The sequence below is a fragment of the Choloepus didactylus genome, chromosome 24, assembly GCF_015220235.1.
Source record: "Choloepus didactylus isolate mChoDid1 chromosome 24, mChoDid1.pri, whole genome shotgun sequence".
In the NCBI taxonomy this organism is placed as follows: domain Eukaryota; kingdom Metazoa; phylum Chordata; class Mammalia; order Pilosa; family Megalonychidae; genus Choloepus; species Choloepus didactylus.
The window spans coordinates 6,707,597-6,732,122 of record NC_051330.1 but is presented as its reverse complement, the minus strand read 5'-3'; the positions used below and the strand labels follow the sequence as shown (position 1 = coordinate 6,732,122).

Below are 24,526 nucleotides of genomic sequence, written 5' to 3'. Positions count from 1 at the left end.
ATAACTTTTCCTTTATGAGTAGAGCATACTGCATTGGTTTTGCTATTTCTTCATCCATCATAAAAATCCCCTTGCCTTACAATACTTCTGAATTTTGTTTATTTTGCAGATAGCTAAAACCAAAAAAGAAAATTTTCCAACTCTCTTCTTTTTTTTCAACCTTACAAAAATAAAAATAAAAATAAAAAATTTAGAGATTACCAGGGAATAAAAGCAATAAAAAGATAAAGGAGTTCACTGTGATAGAGGTAGAAATAATACAGATTTACAAGTTTTATGGGCCTGGTTACAAATGATATAACTTTGGATAAATTTCCTAGTCTTTCTGTAATTTCATTTCATTATCTGTTAAATGGGGAAAATAAGAGTAATTATATTTCATAGAGTTTTATGTGGATTAATATATACAAGGTATGTAATATGTATATTAATATGAATTCATTAAATAGATTAAATCATGTCTATTTTCATTTTAGTCTTCAATTTTTCTATAGCCCATCTTTTGCTGAAGCTACTTTTATAAAATGATTTGGTTTTAGAGCTTAAGGGAAATCAACATAGTACCACCTTCAAGTTCCTGACTATAGGACATTTTACTACTTACTTTCTTTTAACATTTCCTTTAATCAAATCTTCCAAAAATTCATGATCTCCTTCAATTAATGCATAAGCATTTTAGTCAGGTCATATAATTTCAGGGGTAAAGGGAATCAGAGAAAAATCTAGTTAAATCGTCTTTATTTTCCATTGCTAATATTGATACAGAAACATTATATTCATTTGTTAAAAGTCATACAGCTGGTAAATAGCAGAGCTAAATAGAAACTGGATATCTTTCTATACAAAGTTTCTATTTTCTATGGGTAACAATTATATTAATTCTCTGAAATTAATATAGGCCATAAAACATTACTCTCTACAATGGAAACATTTACCATTATCTCAGAGATACTTTTTTTAATGCAATTTTATTGAGATACATTCACATACCAGATAATCATCCAAAGTGTACAATCAGTGGTTCACAGTAACATAACATAGTTGTGCATTCATCCCATAATCAATTTTTGAACATTTTCATTACTCCAAAAAGTAAAAATAAGAATAAAAATTAAAAAGGAACACCTAAACATCCCATATTACTTACCCCCCCCCTTGTTTATTTTTTTGTCTTTGTTTTCTTACTCGTTTGTCCATACACTGGATAAAGGGAGTGTCAGTCGCAAGGTTTTCACAATTACACAGTCACACCTTAAGAGCTATATAGTCATACAATCCTCTTCAAGAATCAATGCTACTGGATTACACTTTCAGGTATTTCCTTCTAGCTATTACAATATACTAAAAACTACAAAGGGATATCCATATAATGCATAAGAATAACCTCCAGAATGTCCTGTCAATTCCATTCGAAATCTCTCAGCCACTGAAACTCTGTTTTATTTCATTTCTTTTCCCCCTTTTGGTCAAGAAGGCTTTCTCAATCCCATGATGCCAGGGCCAGGTTCGTCCCAGGGAGTCATGGCCCATGTTGCCAGGGAGACTTGCACCCCTGGGAGTCGTGTCCCACACAGGGGGGAGGCAGTGGGTTTACCTGCAGAGTTGGGCTTAGAGAGAGAGGAAGGCCACATCTGAGCAACAAAAGAGGTTCTCTAGGGGTGACTCAGGCATAATTATAAGTAGGCTTAGCTTCTCCTTTGCAGGAGTACTTTTCATAAGGGCAAATCCCAAGATTGAAGGCTTGGCTTTTTAAACTGATTGTTCTCAAATAGATACTTTTGACTGAAGCAATATTTGCAGATTCAGTTGATAGATAAAAATCCTAAAATTTGTTTATATTAGAAAATATTAGTTTCATGATCAACCTTTTAGAGAAAAGCTTGAAAATTCACGACCATTTTCTCCACTGTAGGCATTCAAACCAGCCTAGACAGTTATGTTTTATTTTATGAGACTTCAAAAAAAAAAAAAAATCCCATGATGTGGCTCAATATTTAACCGGCCTCAGTTTAAAAGGCATTTTGACATATGATCAAAACGTTACATGCCTCAGTTTAAGCCCATTGTCTTGATTACTCAGACTTCAAGAATAATTGGCTATTGATCAGCTCCCACTCCTGACCAATTAAATCAGAATGTCTGGGGATGGGGCCTGGGCATCGGAGCTGAAAGCTCTCCAGATGATTCCTTTGTGCAGCCAAGGCTGAGCTCTCCAAAGATTTAAATTCTATAATTTCATTACTTCTCAAACATCTCTAATCCAGGATAAATATTTCCACTTCATTTAAATTTGCTGAAGTTCAACATGTGGAAATGTTTTGTGGTAGTCTTTTTGGCTATATCTCCGTAAATTGTTCCAGTAATTCGACTTCACAAACTATATCCTAAAGCTACTTTTCTCTTTTGCGTGCACAAGGCAATCAAGCAGGCCTGGGCCTGGTTCGTGTTTCGATGAGGACAAAAAAGGTGTGAGGAGAGGTAAACTCTCCTTCATGACTCAGCGTTGAACCAACAACAACCCGAATAGATTCTGGACTAGCTAAGTGGTAGCATTCCCAAGAGGAGCAGGAGAAAAAGGCCATAGAATACTCGTCACAGTTAAAGATTCCATGATCTATTTCTCAAGCACAAGGTCATAAGCCCAGGTGTCCTGGCAAGAACCGAATTCGAGCAATTGTGTTCCTTCTGACCTTGAAACTTCTCTGCACTTTTTATTAGAATAAGTCTAACCTAGCTGCTGTGAGCTCCTGTGGGAGCAGTTAGAGCCATTACTAGAGTTTACCCAAGAACTGGCTGCTTTTCCCTTTAGAGGAGACAAACCCGGTGTGAAGTTTATATAATTCGTCTGCTTGTTTCTGAAAAGCTTTGGGACTTGACAGGATGACCTGTATGTGTAACAGTGCAAGCACAGTGTCAGATTTGTACTGCTGAATGACTGGAATGTAGTGACTTGGGCGTGCATGGGAAAAGAGCTCTGACAGCAGCTCACGCTGATTCTCATGACCGTCTCTGCAGTGGTGAGGTGCGCAACGGGAATTCACGTCTGTTTTGCAGAGGAAAGAATCAGCCAACCTGCCAAAGTCCATTCTTTGTGGTGGTATAAATACTTTGCCAGTTCTTCTGTCCCAATGTTTGATCTCTTTGCACATATGAATTGAACAATTCAGTCTTTAAAGAAGTGGGGAGGAAAACCAGGCAAGTTTGGTTTGGGTTTGGGTTTTCCTTAGCATCCCAGGTCTCTAAGTCAACTGGGAAGAGAATTAAACACCAAATAATGTGTTTCAAATAACTAGAATATGTGCTGTACCTCTTTCTCATTCTATATCTCTGAAGAATCATGGAGTGTCTTCATGTCCTAGAAATTTCCAGGAATGCAACATCGTAACTTTGAACTGCTTGAAATGTCTACCTGTATTGATGACAGGGCAGAAGTTCAGATCTTGAAATTTGGAAAGGAAGATGAACTTCCAAATGTTCAACCAACTTTGTATGCTGCTTTAATGATCCACAAAAAAAATAACATACGGCTGCATAAGATAATTTTGGACTGGGATAATCATGCCAGTGTTTTGTCAAATAGAAAATATAGATCACTGTTAAAGAATCTAAAAATTCTTTTTTTAAAGGAGAGGAAAATTGCTAAAGAGTGTACGGGAATTAAACAGCTCCCTGGAAAATGGATGAGGTGAGTTACAGCCATCAACTAAAAATGACAAAAGGGAGAGAAATGTGCATTTTCTTATAATAAAGATGATACATGAAATATCTTTATAGGTTCTTAGAATAAGTGAAATGAACTTGATAGTAACAACTCTGAGGTTGCCTACTGCAGACAGGAGAGGGTACTTAGAAATTATTTTTAAAGTTAGAAAACTAAAAGAAATGTGAAATTCCACATTTCTAACTCCTTTTACAGTTATATGCTTCAATATCTAAATGGAACTTTAAGTCAAGAATAAATTTTTAATTCATGATTTGAGGCATCTCCTTTATTTTAAACATATCGAAATGATATATAAATATAACAAGAAAGAAAATAAACCAAAAAAGCCAGACTCAGATGCAAGAAAATATCACCATGAGCAGAAATAGAATAGAAGAACAAAGCTTAAGAGTTGGATCTGCTGGTTCTGGGTCCAAAATCAAGTAGAAATGGTGAACCAAGAGCTAGATGGTGGCTCCACTTTTCTGGGAAAGAGGTTGATATATACTGGGACCTGGAATTACAGTTGAAAGTAAGTAGTGTGTCTGGGGGGGGGGGGGCGGGCAGCAGGGGAACACAAAACGAGCCACATGAGAAGATAATGACATAAGTTGCCAAACGGTTAGTTGACTAGAACTGGGTTATCTTAAGCAACTTCACAGGACAGGAACTATTACTCCAATATTACTCTGAACTGAGGTCTCAAAGGATTGAAAAGAAGTAACTGAAAAACCAAAATTCATGGAGAGATAAGAAAAGAAAGGGAAAGATTGAGAGAGTTCTTCAACTAAAAATAAATCTATAAATTAAAATTATCAAACACATTAATGTTGAATGCTAAGAAGACAATCAAATAACAATTGAAAAATAACTGCATTCCAGACAAATTTGAAATGAAATAATCTGAAAAATGATTTTAAATAAGTATGCTTATAGTCCTCAAAGAGATGACTGAAAGGACAATAGCTAAATTAAAAAAACAAACAAACAAGAAATTATGAAAAAATGGGAGTGAAATAGAAGACGGATATGTTAAATAACATATTGGAAATTTTAAAAATGGATATAAAAAAAAAAAAGAAAAAGGAAAAAGGCCGGACATTGCTTCTCTAGACAAACACATCTGGAGAAAGAACTAGTTCATTGGATTATGATATTAAGGAATCAAAAAAAATTCAGCTTAGAGAAACAAACTGATTTAAAAACATGAAAGATCAGTAAAGAACCATGGATGATAGATTGAGAGTTTCAAAAATATCCCAGTAGAAGTCAGAGGCAAGAATAAAGGCAATTTTGGAGAAACAATATCTAAAGAGGAAAAGGATGAAAAATGTCCAGCACTTAGAAAAGATAAGGTTCTTTATATTGAAGCAAATTCTCAGTAACGGGCAGAATTAATAAAACTTAATCCAGAGGGAGAGGCAAGATGGCAGCATAAAGAGGAGTGGAAGTTAGTTAGTCCCCTGGAGCAACTAATAAACAACCAGGAACAACTAGTAAATAATCTGGAACAACTGTGGGGGGACAATCATGACTGTCCACACATCACACACCAGCCTGGATTGGGTGAGACAGCTGAGACTGCAGCATAAAATCTGTAAGTGAAAACTGTGGAAGCATGCTGGGAGCCCCCTGCCCCCACAGCAGGCTGAGCTGCAGGACCTCACTGTAAGAGAAAGCAGCATTCTCAGGGCCAGCGAATATAGCTCAGCCCAGCTCCAATTGGGGTTTTAATTAACAAATGTGGACTGCTGAATACAAGCTACAAACACAGACAAGCCCCTAACAAGCAGCAAAGTACCCTAAACTCACTCCCAGTGGAGAGGAGGTGGGGCTGACAGGAAAAAATAATAATTTTTAAAAAGAAGGAACAATACAGAGGCTTTTAGAGACAACTGATCTAAGAGCCAGAAAATGTCTATGCCCCGGGAAAGAGAGCCCAGGAGACCAGGTGTTCTCTCCATCTGACTGGCAAAACTGGGGGGCTCTGGACTGGCTCTGAAAGGGGCTTCCTTTCCCTTTTACTCTCTCTCAACCCGAGTGGCTCAGTGGAGAGAGCCTCAGCCATTTTCAGTCTGCAGCACTCTGACCCAGACAGGGGTGGAGTTGACAGTTAAGAGAGACAAAGGAGGAATTCAAATGCAGAAGATAACTCTCTAGGGGGTGCATCTTCCCTGAGAGGAAGGAGGGGGCCCAGCTCAAGGCCCTGCCCTCCCTTCAGAACTCAGACCCCAGGACCTGGGGAAAACAGTCAAAACGGAAACAACCTAAGCTGAGAACGAAAGGGGCCACACCTCCTTACACCAGTCAAGAGCAACAGGCTGACAGGCAGGTTAGGAAAAGCATAGTGGCTAGAGACCTCACAGGGAAGTCTGTTTATCTCTAAGACACACCTGCAGGGAGACGTGAAACTAAATATAACCCCATCTAAGACTTGAACCCCTTCTGGTCTGGGAAAATCTGATTGGGGTAACCAAGGAAACCAGATGACTAGACAACAGAAAACTACAAATTGTAACAGGAAAAAAAAAAAGATATGGCCCAGTCAAAGAAACAAATTTATACCTCAATTAAGATACAGTTAAGACATTGTTTCACTTTAATGAAAAAATCTATTAAAGATTTTCAAAGAAATATGCTAAATCAAATCAAAAACCAAGTCAATGAATTCAGGGAAGATATGACAAAAGAGATGAAGGCTATAAAGAAAACACAGGGCAAACATAAGGTAGAAATCCAAAGTTTGAAAAAACAACTGAAATAATCTATGGAAATGAAAGGTACAACACAAGAGATGAGAAACACAATGGAGACATGCAACAGATCTCAAGAGGCAGAAAAAAACACTCAGGAACTGGAGAACAAGACACCTGAAAGCCTACACACAAAAGAACAGTAGGGCAAAGAAGGGAAAAATATGAGCAACGTCTCATAGAAGGAAGAAATAAGATACAAGAAGGAAAAAAAAAGCAGTGACTACAGAAATTGATAAAAGTGTGCCAGTATCAAAACTCTAAACAACAGGAACAGTAATAAAACTCTAGACAACAATATCATTTGTTGCATAGTTTAAGCATGTTAAGATCATTATCTTGTCCAGAGGAAATACAGATATAGAATAACTTCGGACTTTTTTATGTAAATGTGGATCTGAGTACATAAGTTAAAATTTTAAGGGTAACAGAATGAAACAGAACTGAAATCTTTAGCTAACAACCAACACTGAAAAAAAATTTTTTAAAAATTATATCAACCTTGCAGAGGCCAAAAAGAATCAAAGAATAAGCATGAAAAACAGTAAAGTTCATATGTAGGAATAAGTCTATATAGATCAATAGTCTATAAAAATTGTGAATTTAATATCTCCAGTTAAAAGACAGAGACTATAAAATTGGAATAAAAATCCAGCTATGAAAATCCAAAGTAAAGGGATGGAAAAAGACGTGCAACACAAATAGTCACCAGAAGAAAGTTGGTACAGCAATGTTAATATCAGATAAAAGAAAAATTTAAGTCCAAAAACATCAGTAGGGAAGATGAATGCAGAATAAAAAGAAAAAGAAAAATCCCCAGAAGATAAACAATCACAAACTGTGCAATTGGCAACATCGTGTCAAAACAACTAAAGAAAAACTGGAAGAATTATAAGGAGAAACTGATGAAAGCATAAATACAGTGGCAGATTTTAATTCATCTCTATTAGAAACTTATATCTCAGATACACAAAAATATTAGTAAGGCTATAGAAATTTGAAGAACAATATTAACAAGTTCAACGTAAATAATAAGTAGAATCCTGTGCCATCAAATACAGAATGTATTCTTTTATTCAAACACATTTGGAAATTTTATGAAAATTAACCTGGGGTGAGGTCACAAAGAAAGTCCTTTGAAAAGAATTTTTCAAAGAATTAATATCATATGAATCATAGTATTTGTTAATAGTTAATTTGAAGTCAAATGCTTGGAAACACACAAAACATGCATTGCTAAGTAACTTATTGGGTAAATAGGAAACCATAGTAGAAATATAAAAATAGTTAAAACTAAATGAAAACATAAGTACTCCATGTCAAAATGGTAAGCTGAAACTGAAATGGTACTTTGAAAGAAATCTATAGCTTTAAATACATTCATTAAGAAAAAAATAAAAGTCTGAAAATAGTAAAATATCCAACTCAATAAGCTAGAAATGTACAAATAAATGAACTAAAGTAGCAGGAAAGAGCGAAGGAAAGGTAAGAACAAAAATTAATGAAAGAAAAATTAAACTCTAGCAAGATTCAACAAGACCAAAAACTGTTTATCTGAAATGACTAATAATGTCCACACCCTTTCCAGCAAGATTGACCAAGGTGAATGAAGGGATGCATAAACAATGTGAGAAATAATGAGGACTTGCCAATCAGAAGTTTTAACCCATTTTAAAACACCCCAAATCTATTTGGTTTTCTCCACTCTCCACTGTTAACATACTGCCTGAGTAATACTCGCTCCTGAATTTCTGGAATAGCTTCCTAATTGATCGCTCTGATTTTTCTTTCCCTCCTCTATCTGTTTCCCTCAGAGAAGACAAAAGGATTTTTAAATGAAAAACACATCCTGTCCCTCTTTTGCTTAAAGCTCTATGACTCCTGTTGTGCTTTGGATGCAATCCTAATTCATTACCTTGATCCCTGATTGCCTGCTTAATGGGGTCAAGTAGTGTAGCTCTTGGTGGGCCTATTTACATGCTGCAATCAGCATAAATCCACCTATCAGAAGTCATAGCATGTGGCCAGCAAGAAAGGGCTCTGCAGCACCAGCCTACAGAAATGCTACCTGACCTCCAGGACCAGGAGAACCATCAGACCCAAAGGTGCTAGAGATACCCATGGCAAATAAGGATACTGTAGGGAATCTCTGACAAAACCTAACAGGACAGGTACAGGGGATGACTCCAAGTTTCTTAGCAAGACTGTGACTTCTGCAGCAAACAGCTATTGCTCTGCTCCCAGCATGCTCCTCAGGTCCAGCAGGGGCAGAGCACGTGGCCAAACTGTAAGACACCAAGTTGTACGTGGCTGGAGCTGGTGATGATAAATCAGGTATTACCCAATTAGCAAACCCTCCGAGGTCAGGCAAGAGCAGCAGCAATCCATGGTACAGAAAAAAAGGGAAAATCAAAATCGGGACCAGGCAGATCCAGAAGGCCCAAGTGGCACAGTGATTTCAGTTGCTCCAGCCAAGACCAACCAATCTCCAGGCCCATGAGTGAGCCGCTCCCAGAGCAGCGAGCCCCAGCCTTCTGTGCATGCAGAAGGAAGCTCAGCCGAGATCGGTGGGGGCTGGCCCAGATCCACAGAACTTCCAGCTGACCCACAGACTCACAAGCAATAATGTTTATTATTTTTAAGCCTCTGAGCTTTGGGGTGGTTTGTTATACAATAATATTTAACTGAATATAAAGGCCAATATTTTAAATATATATATATATATTTAAAAACTACTACACAACTAGAAATACCCCAAAACCTTTATTTTTTCTGCATACAGAGAAGAAAGTTTCAGAAAGCTTCTTTTTTTGCAAATATTATGCTACTAAATCATGTGTTAAAATAAACCTATAAGGGACCTCTGGGAAGATGGTAGAATAGGGAGCTGTGGGACTCAGTCCTTCCACCAAAGCAACCGTTAGGCAGGAAGGAACTGTCTGAAACAAGTGTTTTGAGACTCTGGAGGACAGAAGAACACTGCAGAGCATCCAGGAAGAGCAGGAGGAAGAGGCTGTTAAATCACGGTAACGAACTGTAAACTGTTCTCTCCCTGTGGCCTCTACCAGTGCCCATTCCCCACTCTTGCAGCAGCTGACTGTGAGTCCAGTTCCTGGCCAGCTAGTGGCGACAGAAAGGGACCTAAAGACTCTCCTCCCCAAGAACAGGGTTGGGCATGGCCCATTGCTGAGCACAGCCTTTGATGGGCGAATTCAGAACCCTGGCTCCTGGCTCTGACGACCTGCCCCAGATGGAGGTGGCAGCAGCCGCTGTTTCAACCCTGTCTGGACACGGGCAGAGGCGGAGGAGATTTGAAGACGCTGCACTTCTCAGGGCTGTGAGGGACACTCAGCTGAAGGGCTGAGTTGGCTGGGCGGGCCAGGAAAGCTCAGCTTGGGGGAGCCATGGGAGAAGCTCAGGGCACCCTTCCTGATCCCCCACCCAGGGCACTTTGGGGATAGTTTAATCCCCTTCGTGGGTCCCTGGCCCTGTTTTAGCTGGAAAAGACAGACTTGGGAAAGTCCTCTCCAGAGTGTTTCTCCTCCCAGAATTTGTCCTGCAGGCAAAAGCAGCTAGAGACAAACAAAGACACACATTGTGAACACAATTAACAGCACTGAAATATACATATCTGAATATAATTAAAAGGGGAAATGTTAGTGTATGTATGGTTACAGAATACCAAGTTTTTTAAAAATCCATGAGAAGCTACACTACACAAACAATGAACCCTAAGTTAAGCCATGGGCTTTGATTAATAGTATAATTATAAAAATGTGCTATCATCAATTGTAACAAATGACCCACACCAATGCAAGAAAAGGTGTTGGTGGTGAGGTGGTGTAGGGGCATCCTGTATTTTATGCATGATTGTTCTGTAAACCCACAACTTCTCAAACAAAATTGAAAAATAAAATAAAAATAAAATAAAAAAGCTCTTTATGTGTTTTGTATAGCTTTAAAATCATACATGTAATATATCATGTATTATATAAATGACACCTATGTGTGTATGTATCTATGTGAACATTTTACATAGGCTTTTGAAAAATGAGTATCATATCTATCAACATTCTTAAAATAGACAAAGATAACTCAATCTCTTGCCACAATTAATAATGAGGAAGCATTTCTCCTTAGGAGACAAAAAATATAATTCCAGCAATATAAGAGTTAAATGTAAATCTGAAGTTCTTATTTTTTCCGATTCTGTTACTTTCAAATGTTACTTAGATACAATATAAACTTGTTTATTTTCTTGTTGATATGTAATGAGAAAGGAACAGTGGCATGTATATTTTTCATTTTTAATAAACTAATGCAAATACAAAAATCATTTGCTAATTTTACTAATAAATGCATTTCTAATTAGGCTCTGAGAGGATTAATATATAATTAGCCTGTATATCTGGGCATATAACAATAATGAGTTTAAGATATTTTACTCAGAATTAAGAAAAAAGAAAGAAAAATCTGTTATTTGAGTCAAGTCTCCATGGGGTATCCTGGGCAACATACTTTCATGAATCTCAACTTTCCCTCATGAAAAATAGTGATAATGCCATCCCCACAATATCATAGCAGGATTAAATGAGATAAGAACCTAGAAGTGCTAGGTTCTTATCTGATTTAAATAAAATGAAGTATGGCAGGTTTAAGTCAACAAGGGATTACAATTCTGATGTGGAGAATTATCCAAACTGAAAATATGCACACAAATAATAAAAAAATGTACTTCATTGGCTCTTTCATCTGTTCTAACACAAGAGTTTCCTTTAGTAAATGAAGAAGAAATTACCTGTTAAACGTGGATTCAACATCTACGGTCAACTGATTTTTGACAAGGGTGCTAGCCCATTCAATGGGGAAAGAATAGTCTCTTCAACAAATGGTGCTGGGAAAACTGGATCTCCATATGCAAAAGAATGAAAGTAGACCCCTACCTCATACACCAAAATTAACTCCAAATGGATCAAAGGCCTAAATATAAGAACAAAACCTATAAAACTCTTAGAAGAAAACATAGGGGAGCATCATCAGGATCTTGTATTAGACTTTATGCCAAAACCATGAGCAACAAAAGAAAAAATAGATAACTGGACTTCATCAAAATTAAAATCTAACATGCTAAGGACATTATCAGGAAAGTGAAAAGACAACCTACAGAATAGGAGAAAATATTTGGAAACCATATATTTGACATGGTTTAATATCCAGAATATATAAAAGAATCCTACAACTCAACAATAAAAAGACAAATTCAAACATGTGCAAAAGATTGAATAGACATTTCTCCAAAGAAGATACACAAGTGGCCAACAAGCACTTGAAAAGATGCTCAACATCATTAGCCATTAGGGAAATGCAAATCAAAACCACAATGAGAGACCATTTCACACCCACTAGAATAGCTATTATTTAAAAAAAAAAAAAAGAAAAATAATAATTGTTGGCAAGGATATGAAGAAATACAAATGCTCATGCAATGTTGGTAGGAATGTAAAATGGTGCAGCCTCTGTGGAAAATAGTTTGACTTCTAGATATATACCTAAAAGAACTAAAAGCATAGACCAAATATTTAAAACAGGGATTCAAACAGATACTTGCATACCAATGTTCATAGCATTACTCGCAATAACGAAAAGGTGGAAACAATCTAAGTGTCTATCAACAGAAGAATGAATAGACAACATATGCTACATAAATACAATGGAATATTACTCAGCCATAAAAAGGAATGAAGTTCTGAAACATGCTACAACATGGACGAGCCTCATCCATATTAACTCATCTTGTTGAGTGAAATAGGCCAGACGCAAGAGGACAAATATTGTACGATCTCACTGATTGAACCAATTAGAATATGCAAATTCATTGAGTCAGAAATTAGAATTCAGGTTATGAGAGTCAGGGGTGGGGGTGGAGAATGGGGAGCTGATACTTAATTGGTGCAAAGTTTCTGTTTGGGGTGATGAAAAGGTTTTGGTAGCGAATGGTAGTGATGGCAGCACAACATTGTGAATGTAATCAACAGCACTAAACTCTATACTTGAAAGTGGTTAAAATGGGAAATTTTATGTTGTATATATGTTACTACAACAATTTTTTTAAAAACCATAGAACTGTACAATGCAAAGAGTAAACTCCAATGTAAACTATGGACTGCACTAATAATATAATTATATTAACAATGATTCATCCATCATAACAGATGTACAAGGTTACAATGGATGAGTCACTAATGCACAACGTTAATAATGTTAATAATTGTAATGAACAATGTTAATAATAGGGAAAACTCTGTTTGCGAGGGGTGGGTATATGGCAACTGTACTTTCGGTAAACCTTCAACTTTGTAAACCCACAACTGCTCTAAAAAACTAAAAAATAAATTTTTAAAAAGTAGATTCAGAATGTAAATAGGTACAGAACTTCCTCTTTGAGCAGAAATATTTATCCATAAGACTGCTGCTTGCTAGCCGCTGTAGTTTTCCTCTGTCACAAGTTCCAGCAAGCCAAATTCTCTGAAAGCCCAGAATCGGCATTGTAAAAACTGGCAACTAGTTATTTTCTATTAGGATATAAATACTCACATTCTACAATATAATGCTCAAACAGAAATTGTGTAAACACTAAATAAAATGGACACTACGAAAATCAGTATTGTAACAGAATATAAAAAACTTAATCTTATAAGCCATAAATTCAGAAAGTGAAATATAAACATATATATGGATAAGGTAAGAGTTTCCGGGTATAAACAAAGCAACTTGATGTTACTTAAAATAAATAGAAGATGATTAAAATAGAAAACAATCAGCTACTAATTAATAAGAAGAAAATTTATCATAATCATTTCTGAATCGCTATTTAAAGAATTGATAGGATTATGGTAACTGAAGTTTTAAAGAAGAAAGTTAAATATTACCTATTACAACTTGGTAATTTGGCTGAGGAATCATACATGTAAATTCAAGGATTGTATGACTCAACAAATAGACATCAATTCTTCACAAATTGATCTACAGTTTTAATCTATAAGTTTAATGCAGTTTTTAACATAGCAAGGTTTTTTGTAGAAATAGACAGGCTTATCTATAATTTGTTTGGAAAGGCAGAAGGTCTAGAATAAACCTACCCAATACTGAAGTTTACTATATAGCCACAATATTAAAGAAAGTGTGGTATTGGTAGAGAGAAACAAAAATCAATAGAATAGAATAGAAAGCCAAGACATAGACCCACGCAAATATGACAAAATGATTTTTGAACAAAGGCATAAAATCAATTTAATGGAGGAATGATAGCCATTTTAACAACAATGGTGCTGAGCACTTAGCCATCAATAAGCAAAAAATAAACATCTACCTAAATCACACACCTTATACAAAAATGAACTCAAAATGGATTTTAAAAAAAAAACATAGCATAAAATCTTCAGGATCTAGGGGTAGGCAAAGAGTTCTTGTACTTGACACTGAATACTCAATCAATAAAGGATAAATGATACAGTGGACTTCAGTAAAATTAAAAACTTTGCTCTAAGAAAGATGCCTTTAAGAAGATGAAAAGACAATCTATGGAGTGGGAGAAAATACTTGCAAACACATATCTGACCAAGGACTTGTATCTAGAATATATGAGGAACTCTCAAAACTCAACAGTGAAAATACAAAAAATCCATTTAGAAAATGGACAAAAAATAGGAAGAGACATAACACTGAAGAGAATATACAGATGGCAAATAAGCATATCAAAAGATGCTCAATTCTTACTCATTAGGGAAATGCAAAGATATCATTACACACCGATCAAAATGGCTAAAAACAATAGAGAAACCACCAAATGCTGGTGAGGATGCAAAAAAACTGGATCACCCCATACACTGGTGGTAGGAATAAAAAATGGTGCAGTCAATATGGAAAACAGTTTGGGAGTTTTATATAAAACTTGACATGCAGCTACCACGCCACCCAGTAATTTCATTCTTGGGCATTTTCCCCAGAAATTTTGGTAATTTTTGTTCACACAAAAACCTTTGCACACGAATGTTCACTGCCACCTTATTCATAATAGCCTGAAACTGGAAACAGTCCAGGTATCATTCAACAGGTCAGTGGTCAAACTGCAGTACACCCATACCATAAAACACCACTCATAATTAAAAAGGAACATATGATCAATACACACAACAACTTGAAAATCTTCAGAGAATTATGCTGAGTTAAAAAAAAATCAATCCTAAAAGGTTACACTGGTTATTCACTTATATAACATTCTTGAAATGACAAAATTATTATTGGTTGCCAGGTTTATCAGCCAGGGCTCTCCAGAGAAACAAAACTAAAAGGATGTGTGTGTGCGTGTACTGTGGAGAGAGAGAGAGAGAGAGAGAGATTGATTTAAGGAATTGGTTCACGTGATTGTGAGGGCTAGTAAGTCTGAAATCCATAGGGTGGAGGCAGCAGGCTGGAAATTCCCGGAGAGTTAATATTGCAGCCTTGGTCCATGTGGGAGGCTAGCAAGCTGAAAACTCAGACAAAGGTGGATGGTATACTCTTGGGGCGGAATTTTGTCTTCCTCTAGAAACCTTGGTTCCTCGCTCTTAAGGCTTTCAACTGATTTGATCAGGCCCACCCACAGTATCGAGGGGGCTTTACTGAAAGTCAACTGACTACAGACACTGATCACATTTAAAAAATACAATCACAGCAACAACTGGGCTACTGTTTGACCAAACAACCGGACACCCTGGTCTAGCCAAGTCGACACATAAAATTAACCATCACACCAGGGGTTAAAGGTTTGGTCGGGGTAAGAGGAGCAGGTATGGTTGTAAAAGGGTAGCAAGAAGGATCCTGGTGGTGAAGAAACTGTTTTATATCTTGACTGTTCTATACCTTGACACATGTATGTTGCATAGAAACACACACACACACACACACACACACACACACACACACACACACACCCACACACACACGAGTACAAGTCAAATTGGGGAAATCCAAACTAGATTACAGATTGTATCAATTCTGGCTGTGATATCATATGAGAGTTGCAAGATGTTTTCATTGGGGGGCACTAAGAGAAGGTTGTACAGGGTCCCTCTATTATTTCTTGCAACTGCTTATGAAACTGAAATCATTTCAAAATAAAAAGTTTACTAAAAAAAAAAAGAAAAGTAATCTGGAAGCATAATGAGTCTCTTTCCTATGATAAGAATTTTGCAGGTATTTTGATATTTGTAGCTAACAAATGATCTTATGCAGCCTCCTGTTTAGTAATTTGGTGATTTCCTAATTACCCCTCTTGTTTTTCCCACCTCTACGAAGAAGTCAGAAAATTCACATCCCGATACTTCCTTACAGGTAGGTTGTAGGCAAATATTCTAAGACATTGGTTTTCAAAGTGTGGTCTGGGCACCCCTCCTTTCAGAGAATTTCCTAGTTCAAGACTATTTTCATGCTCATACTTAGATGCTATTTGGGTTTTTCACTCTCACTCTCACAAATGTATGGTGGAATTTTCCAGAAGTTCCATGACATGTGGCTTCTGAATGCAGAAGCACACATGAGAATCCAGCTGTCCTGCACTAAGCCGCATGTTATAGAGATTTCACAAAATGCAAACAATGCCGTCCTTATTCATAATTTTTTGGAATATGTAGCTATGCAAAATATGTAATTTATGTTACCATGTATGAATTTAATAGTTATTTTTAAATAAATTAATAATTTTTAAAATTTTTCTCATTTTTAATTTCTAATATGATAAGTAGAATAGATAAACAACCATAAATGAAAGTTCTCTGGAGTCCTCAATAATTTTAAGAGTGTAAAGGGGCCCTGAAGCCAAAATGCTTGAGAACCGTTGCCCAAGAAATACTGACCCCACACACCTGTAAGATGCTGCCCAAAGGGCACGCGAGGCTGTCACAGTAGGGGAGTTCCCTTCCGGAAAACACAGACATCAGGCACCTAATTCGCTGAAGGCCTCAGTGGCCAGTTCCAAGTGTCACCAGGGCCAAGTTTAGTGGCAATGGTTCTCGTTAAAGCAACCCCTAAGGTGTGTGCGGACATCGTTCCTGCTTGCACCTTCTTGAAGAGCTACCAGCTAAAATTTCTTTAATGACCGTGTTTTGTTCTTTAAACTAATTAAAGCAGATTCTGCTGTTCTCAATTAAAAATCCTAACTGCCCCAGCAGCTGGTCCTAACAGTAATTGCTGTCAATAAGCCCCAAATATGAGAATATGGGATTGGCTGTCTGATCCAGTTACATGATAAAAATAAAACACATGTGTATTTATGCAGAAAGAGACACTAGTATTTATGGAAGGGAGTTGGCAAAAACATCTCTTAAATTATTGTCTGTGCCTACTAGAATGAAATGCCTTCTAAAGGCAAAGCTTTAGGGGATCACCCTACTATTCTGTTGGATGGTTGCCGGTATGAAGAATTTGAGCATACTGGATGAGCTGGCTGCTAAAGCTTGCCCTGAAGAACTTAAACATAGTGAGAAGCTCTATTAAGGCACCAGAGAGTTTCTGTATCTGCCCTAAAATACTTATTTATGTCTTACAGCTACAGGACTGACACTAAAAAAGTCCTTCATCTTCCTAAGCTAAAATGTACATTGTATTTATAGCCTCACCAGGTTTCTTGTGTGAGAGGCCAGAACTTGATTGGGATTCAGGGTAATTTTAAATTTCAAATCCAGTTAAGCCTCTTTTGCAAGGTGGAGTATATCCTCCTGCCTTGTCTATGAATTGGTTCTGGTCTTGCTTCAAGACACTGTAAAAATTTTCCCTTTCAAGAGAAGCCAATTCTCTTCAGGATACATCTCCATGATTTTCTTTTACTTTTGCACCTAGAGCTCAATTTCAGCATATGCCAGAGAGGAGCCAATTACAAAGTGAAACCCAGGAGAAGAAGGTTTATACACAGATGTGCCAGTTTGGATGTATTATGTCCCACAAAACACCATGTCCTTTAATACAATCTTGTGTGGGCAGACATATTAGTGTTGATTAGGTTGGAATCTTTGGATTAGGTTGTTTCCATGGAGATGTGACCCACCCAACTGTGGGTAATACCTTTGATTAGATTATTTCCACAGAGGTTTGGCCCCACCCATTTACTATGGGTCTTGATTTAATCACTGGAGTCCTACAAAAGAGCTTACAGACAGAAGGACCTCAGTGCTACAGTCAAGAGAGACATTTTGGAGATGGACATTCAAAGCAGACTTTTGCTGACACCTTGCTCTGGAGAAGCTAAGAAAGGACAAAAACGCCCCAAGAGTAACATCTTGAAGAATGCACAGGAGCTGAGAGAGGAGCTGAAACACAACCTGGGATCAGCAGATGCCAGCCACGTGCCTCTCCGGTTAACAGAGGTTTTCCGGACACCATTGGCCTGCCTTCATTGAAGGTACCCTATTGTTGATGCCTTATCTTGCACACTTCATGGCCTTAAGACTGTAACTTTGTAACCAAATAAATCCCCTTTATAAAAGCCAATCCAATTCTGGCATTTTGCAAAATGGCAGCAATAGCAAACTGGAACAACAGAGAAGTACAATATTTTACCAATTTATATCGGCAAAATACTGGGAACATGTTTAAGGATGGATTCTAAGGAGGCAAGACCAAGGAGGTAGAAAAATGGTTTTACAATGAGCATAATTACTCAATATGGGTATCTGTATTTTAGATTCAGAGTACACTGGGCTGGGTCTAGCTGGTTCTCATTATTTATTTGATTGGTTGAATACATCTGTGCCCAATGGTGGCCTGTGCTAAATGACGTTGATATGACAGAAATGCCTTGGTATATTACCAAGAAGGAAATCCAAAGACATTGTGATATTGTCATGTGAAGTCACTTATAAGCCATACCACACTCAAATAATGACACCCTCACCTAAGACAGCTAAGACGATATCCCCTTCACCACATCATTAGGAAATGTATTAGGAGAAGGCACCAAAGAGTGCCCCTGTTGCCATGCCCAGTGCTCAACCCATCACAAAGCCTATCTTTGTGTGTTTGAAGCAGCTTGGCTGGGACTGTCCATGGGGACCCATGGCCACCAGCATCTATGGGGTGCCGGGGAGAGTTGTAGACTGTGCCCCCCAGTCTGCTGCTCCCTCTGATATAGCCGCTGCTCCAGAGGTGGAGTCAGGGCTGCACCTCTCTATATGGATGTGCAAACTACTACTCCTCTGGACCCGTGGGTGCTCAATGCCATGCTTCCTTACCTCATCAATTATTATGAGAACCCTTATACCTGAACACATGCTTATGGCTGGAGAGTGAGGCAGCCTTGGAACTTGCTTGCCAGCAAGTAGCATTTCTGATTGGGACTGACCCTCATGAGATCATTTTCACTAGTGGTGCTATTGAATCCAACAGCACAGCAATTAAAGGGGTGGCCAGTTTCTATAGGTCACGGGAAAAGCACTTGATCACCACCCCAACTGACCACAAATGTGTCTTGGACTCCTGCCGTTCACTGCAAGCTGAGGGCTTTCAGGTCACCTATGTACCAGTGCAGAAGAGTGGGATCATCCACCTGAAGGAACTGGAGGCTTCTCTCTAGCCAGATACCAGCCTGGTCTCAGTTATGATTGTGAACATGAGATTGGAGTGAAGTAGCCCATTGCAGAAATAGGGCAGGTTTCAACTCCAGAAAGGAGAATTTCCACACTGATGCAGTCCAGGCTGCTGGAAAAATCCCACTTGATGTCAACGACATGAAAATTGATTTCATGAGCATCAGTGGTCACAAAATATATGGTCCTAAAGGGGTTGCTGCCATCTACATCCGCCTCCATCTCCGTGTGTGTGTGGAGACCCCAGAGGGGCCAGGAGCCAGGTATGTGGTCTGCGACAGTGCTCACACCCTTGGTGGTAGGGCTGGGTGCTGCATGTGATGTGGCACAATAGGAGATGGAGTGTGACCACAAGCAGATCTCAAAATTAGCAGAGTGACTTACACAGGAGATAATGAGGAGCCTTCCAGATGTGGCATTGAATGGGGACCCAGAGCACCATTACCCAGGCTGTATCAGCCTCTCCTTTGCATATGTGGAAGGGGAAAGTTTCCTGCACCTCTGCCTCTCTGGAGCCCTCTTATGTCCTTAGAGCAATTGGCACCGATGAGGGTTTAGCTCACTCTTCTATCAGGTTGGGTATTGGCCGCTTCGCTACAGAGGAGGAAGTGGACTACACCGAGAAGTGCATCCAGAATGTGAAGCATCTTTGAGAAATGAGCCCTTTCTGGGAGATGGTGCAGGGTGGCACTGACCTCAAGAGCATCAAGTGGACCCAACACTAGAAGAGTGGGCCCCTGACTTTGTGTATTGGCCTGGGCCTTCTTGTCTCTTGGACCCATGCACAGCCAAGCACCTTGTCACACCTAGTGGGTGCTCCATATTCAAACCAGAATTGCTATAGCTCAGTTGACTTCAGCATCAGTCCGTCTCCAAGACAGAGACACAAGGAAACTCTCTTACCCTGGCCACACCTCCTCTGGTGGGGAGCATTCGTCATTTCTCTCCAGGAGTCCTCTGGTCTGGGTGGACATTCTCATCCTGAAGCAGTAGGGACATTGTTATGCTATTGCTCCTGGACATGTCGGTGTTCTTGGTGGGGAGAGAGCCAGAGGAATATTCAGGGGCTCCAAAGCGCTAGGTGGACATTTGAGTCATCACTTTCTGCTTCTTGGCTGGAATGGCTCCTTCAGGAACAAGCATGATCAACTTAGATTTAATTTTTTTTTGGCTCCAAAGATCACCTCTTTACATTGACTGTACATCAAACGGAGAGTTACTTAGAAGGCTTATCTCCTGTTTCATCCTCTTTCTTTTCTCCTAACACACTTAGAAATATCTATTTGACTCCAACTATTATTCTAATAATTTATGTTTCTTTCCTTGAAATTTGTTAATTTGCAGATTGGAGGGATAAATTAACTTTCTCATTAAAAAAAATGTATTAGTGAGAGAAAAGCCAACATTTTTGAAAAGCACTGCAGCAACAAGTCTCCATAGGCCAGATACATAGTGGATGATGCAGCCACCAAATAGATGATGGATTCCTGGGTTGGCAGAGGCTAAGTAGCAGCCCTCAGCTCCTCGACACAAGGAGGGCATGGTTACTATAACAGGGAGAAGGACAAGAGTCATAGCAGAGTGATCTGTCCTGCAGTGATCACAAGGGGCAGCTCATTGATTATGGAATCTCCAGTACTAAAATATCAGTACAAACCTTTAAATTCCCACTGAGACTCCCAAGAGAGTAGGCTAGTCCAGGAAGTTAGGTGACAAAAGTTTGGCTGAAGTCTATCTTGCAGTGGACCTGGTGGATCTGTGAACATTCTGTGGTTTTCCCTGGTTCTTGGATGTATACTTGGAATAGATACACTCAGCAACTGGCAGACTTCCCTCACTGGCTCCCTGATCGGGAAATAAGGGCCATTGTAGCAGAAATGGAAAAGTCGAGTTCTACTCGGTAATAAAATTTTAAGCCAAAAGCAATATTGCATACATGGCAGAGTTGCATAAACGGCAGAGTTGCATACATGGTGAGTTGCATACATTAGTGCTGCCATCAAAGACTTGGAAAAGGAAGAGTTTTTATTTCCAATAATCCTGATTTATTTCACTAGCTTGGCCTATACAGAAAAAAAGCTCCTTGAAAAATGATGGTATATTTTATATGCTTAGCAAGATGGTGACTAAAATTGAAACTGCTGTTTCAAATGAGTTCTCTACTGAAACAAATCAATGTAGCTCCTAGCCTCATGTTATCAACTATTGCTTTAGGAAAGGCATTTTAATTTCTCTTATTGCAATAAGCAAAGAATTCAGAAGCCATTTATTTCCACTTATCTGAGACAGTTGTATGTCTCACCATCTTGCCTCAGGGCCATATTAACTCTGAACTGGGTCCTCATTCACCAAGCAGGAAACTTGACTGTCCAACCATCTCAAAAACATCATGGCAGTCTACTAAATTGAGAACATCTTGCAAATAGTATCCAGAAAAGGAGAATTAGCAGGTATTCTAGTGGTAAGACACCATTTGCCTCATATTCCTGTTAACTTGCTGATCCAAGGAGAAGGAAAAACCCCTAAAACAGATCCACACAATTTCTCTGAAGACTTTAGCGGAGTGGCCCAGCCATGTCCAGTCTAGATTATCCAATGTGCAGCCAACCACAGATCTGCAGCATGAAAGGAGCCTCCCAGCCACCACAACCTGAATCAGAGCCAACCAAGCCAAACCACATATTTGTGAGAACAAATGATTGCTGTTTTAAACTGCTGACTTTGGGGATGGTTTGTTATGCAGCATCTTTAAGCAATAGCTGGCAGATACACTGCCTCTGGCACACATAACAGAGGGTAATTGGGCTTTTTCTATGTGTGAGATTTTGTGCCAAAATTGATTAGTTAATTTACACCACATAGATCCAACCATATGGCAAAATATAGGAAGTTTTTTTTTTTTTAAGTTGATGCTTAAAGATTTAATAATAAGGAATCTGGCCAACATGAGAAAATGCAGTGAACTTTTTGGCAAGCAGTAGATAAAAATACATGAAGAAACAGATCTTTTTCTCAGCAACTGTAAGATACATTTGGATATTCTCTTTAGGTGATTTTGTACTATTGCTGCATCTTAATTGGCCCTATATTTATCTTACTAGGTCCTACTCCATGATGACTGAGGATGCCTGGGATATGATTAAAATAGTATTCTGAGGTTATCTGATGAATAACCTATGGAAACCTAAATACTGCCTTTCCATACCTACCCCTAAGACCACCAAGGCAGGAACGAATAAATAAAGGGATAGCGTAAGTAAAGCAATACTTTCCTATGTGCTTGGGTTTGGCATCCAATTATTCCAGAAAGCACTATCTAACTAGGTAGGGCTAAACAAGTTCAAAGCTTTCCCTAAGATTAAATTCGAAGACAGGATCTAATCCCTCCAATGTGAAGACAAGTTGGTATATACACTAGCTTTTACCAGATGAAAAGCAGCAGGAGCTCAGACGGGGTTTGCTGCAGGACCTCTAGCCCTCTCTCCCAATCTTGAGCAACAGTCTCTGTGCCTGGAGGATATTTAAATAGGACTCAATGATTGAGCAGTTCCAGGGAACCAGGAGAAGAAAGGGTGGCATGCTCATATTTTAGAAAAGAGAAAAAAATATGACTAGACTTTCTCTCACTGAGAGTAGAATCCTATCCTCTTAGGATAATGACTATTTAGATAGAGGAGAGAGCAGGGCAAGACACATATGTGATATGTATCCCTTTGAAGTTCCTCCCACTGAAACCGAAGTTCAATATGATGTCCTAGAATTTGATCGAGCCATATCAGATACCTCCTATTGGGAAGCGAAGCACTTACTATGGACACTGCATCAGTTTTCCATTGCTGCAACAGCAAATTGCCAGAAACTCAGTGCATTCAAACAACACAACTATATTATCTCACAGTTCTGCAGGTCTGAAGTCAGAAATGGGCCTCACTGAGCTAAAGTCAAGGTGTTGACAGGGCTGTGTTTCTTTCCAGAGGCTCTACGAGAAAACCTGTTCCCTTGCCTTTTCCAATTTCTCAAGACTAACTGTATTCCTTGGCTTGTGGCACACGTCCTCCATCTTCAAAGTCAGCAGCATGGCACTTTTCCAACCCTGCTTCTATTGCCACTTCTCCTTCCCTGACTCTCTCCTGCCTCCCACTTCCACTTCTAGGACCACTGTGGTTACTAGGGGCCCTCCCGGGTCCTCCACGATGATCTCCTTATCTCAAAGTCAGCTAAATGCCAACCTTAACTCCATTCAAAACCTCACTATCCCTTTGCTATGTAACCTAACATATTAAAGTTTCCAGAGATTAGGGCTTGAGCAACTTTGGGGAAGGTCATTATTCCACTCATCACAGAGAATGACCCATTTTTTTGGAGAGGAGTTAAAAATAGAGTAGAGGGAGGATTTTAGTGAAGTCTTGAATTATTCCACAGGCCATTTGGCTGGTCCCTGAAGTATTAACAGCTAATATTTTGACATTTACATCAAATTAAAGAAGACAATGTTGCCATCGCATTTCATGGGCTTTATTAAGAGCACATAGATCAAAAGATACCTAATAGGCTTGTCTCTTACTACATTCTTTTAAAAAGTCTTCCTTTGGCCATATTGGGAGCAGATTAATTAGAAATGGAGGAGTTGGACTGAAAATATTGTGATGTCTGGTTGATTAAATTTCTCAAGCCTTTAGATGAGAACTTGAGTTCAAAGAAACTGTAAGAGTTCCCACTGTTAATTAATCTGGGACCTTCGTGTGATGAGTGTCACTGAAGCGGAGGTGACACACAGAGCAACTATGAGGGAAGCTCTGAGAGATGTGTAGCCAATTGCCACATTGTAACCTCATGTAATAGTGGGTCCAAAGTTGAAGACATTTATAAGTGTATTGATTCTCCAGTCTCCAGTCAGGAAAATGATCTTCACCAATCTTGATGACAGTGACCTATCCTTCACCCGTACAATGAGCAAACATTTCTGGGAAGAAATACGACTGAGGACGTTCAGGGAATAGAATTCCCTTTCTAGGCTTCCAAAAGTTGTCCCAAGCTATTACAGCCTGCCTGTTGTATATTGGTTCATTATACGGTCCTTTTATTTATTTATTTATTTTTGGAAGGAAGATGAGAGAGTTTGAAAAAAATTCTCACATGTGTTTTGATGGCTTCTCAGTGCATGTGGCTTGCTAACATTTTCAACTTCTGCTATAATTTTCTGGGCCTGTCCAGTATTCCCACAACAATAAAATGGAAGAACCAACTTTCAATGAAATTCCAGTCATTAACAGATCCTTGCCCAGTTATGCTAAACCTGTAACCGTTGAGCTAGGAACAGGCATAAGATTTCAGCCAAGAATCCATAAAATTAAAAACCAAAGCAGTCTATTTTAAATTATGTCCCTGATATAGTATTCTGAACTCCTATGCCATGAAAAGGAAGACTTGCTAATAAGTGGAAAAAATTCTGC

General features: G+C 38.6%; 1 protein-coding gene and 1 pseudogene across 4 annotated transcripts in view; one reads left to right on the top strand and one right to left on the bottom strand.

Annotated features, from left to right (window-relative positions):
* WDR27 (WD repeat domain 27) overlaps positions 1–24,526 on the bottom strand; it is a 464,468-nt gene that overhangs the window by 115,710 nt on the left and 324,232 nt on the right. Inside the window, exons 25-26 of one of the 4 annotated variants that reach the window (XM_037817758.1) lie at positions 3,308–3,409; positions 1,596–1,607 (exon numbers count right to left, since the gene is read on the bottom strand). The exons of the other annotated variants lie outside the window; for them this stretch is intronic. Coding sequence (XP_037673686.1) covers positions 3,356–3,409 — 54 coding nt within the window. The 3' untranslated portion in view covers positions 1,596–1,607; positions 3,308–3,355. Of the gene's footprint in view, positions 1–1,595; positions 1,608–3,307; positions 3,410–24,526 lie in introns of those variants that run through there. 4 annotated transcript variants of the gene reach the window in all.
* Positions 18,586–19,798, top strand: LOC119520015 (annotated as a pseudogene).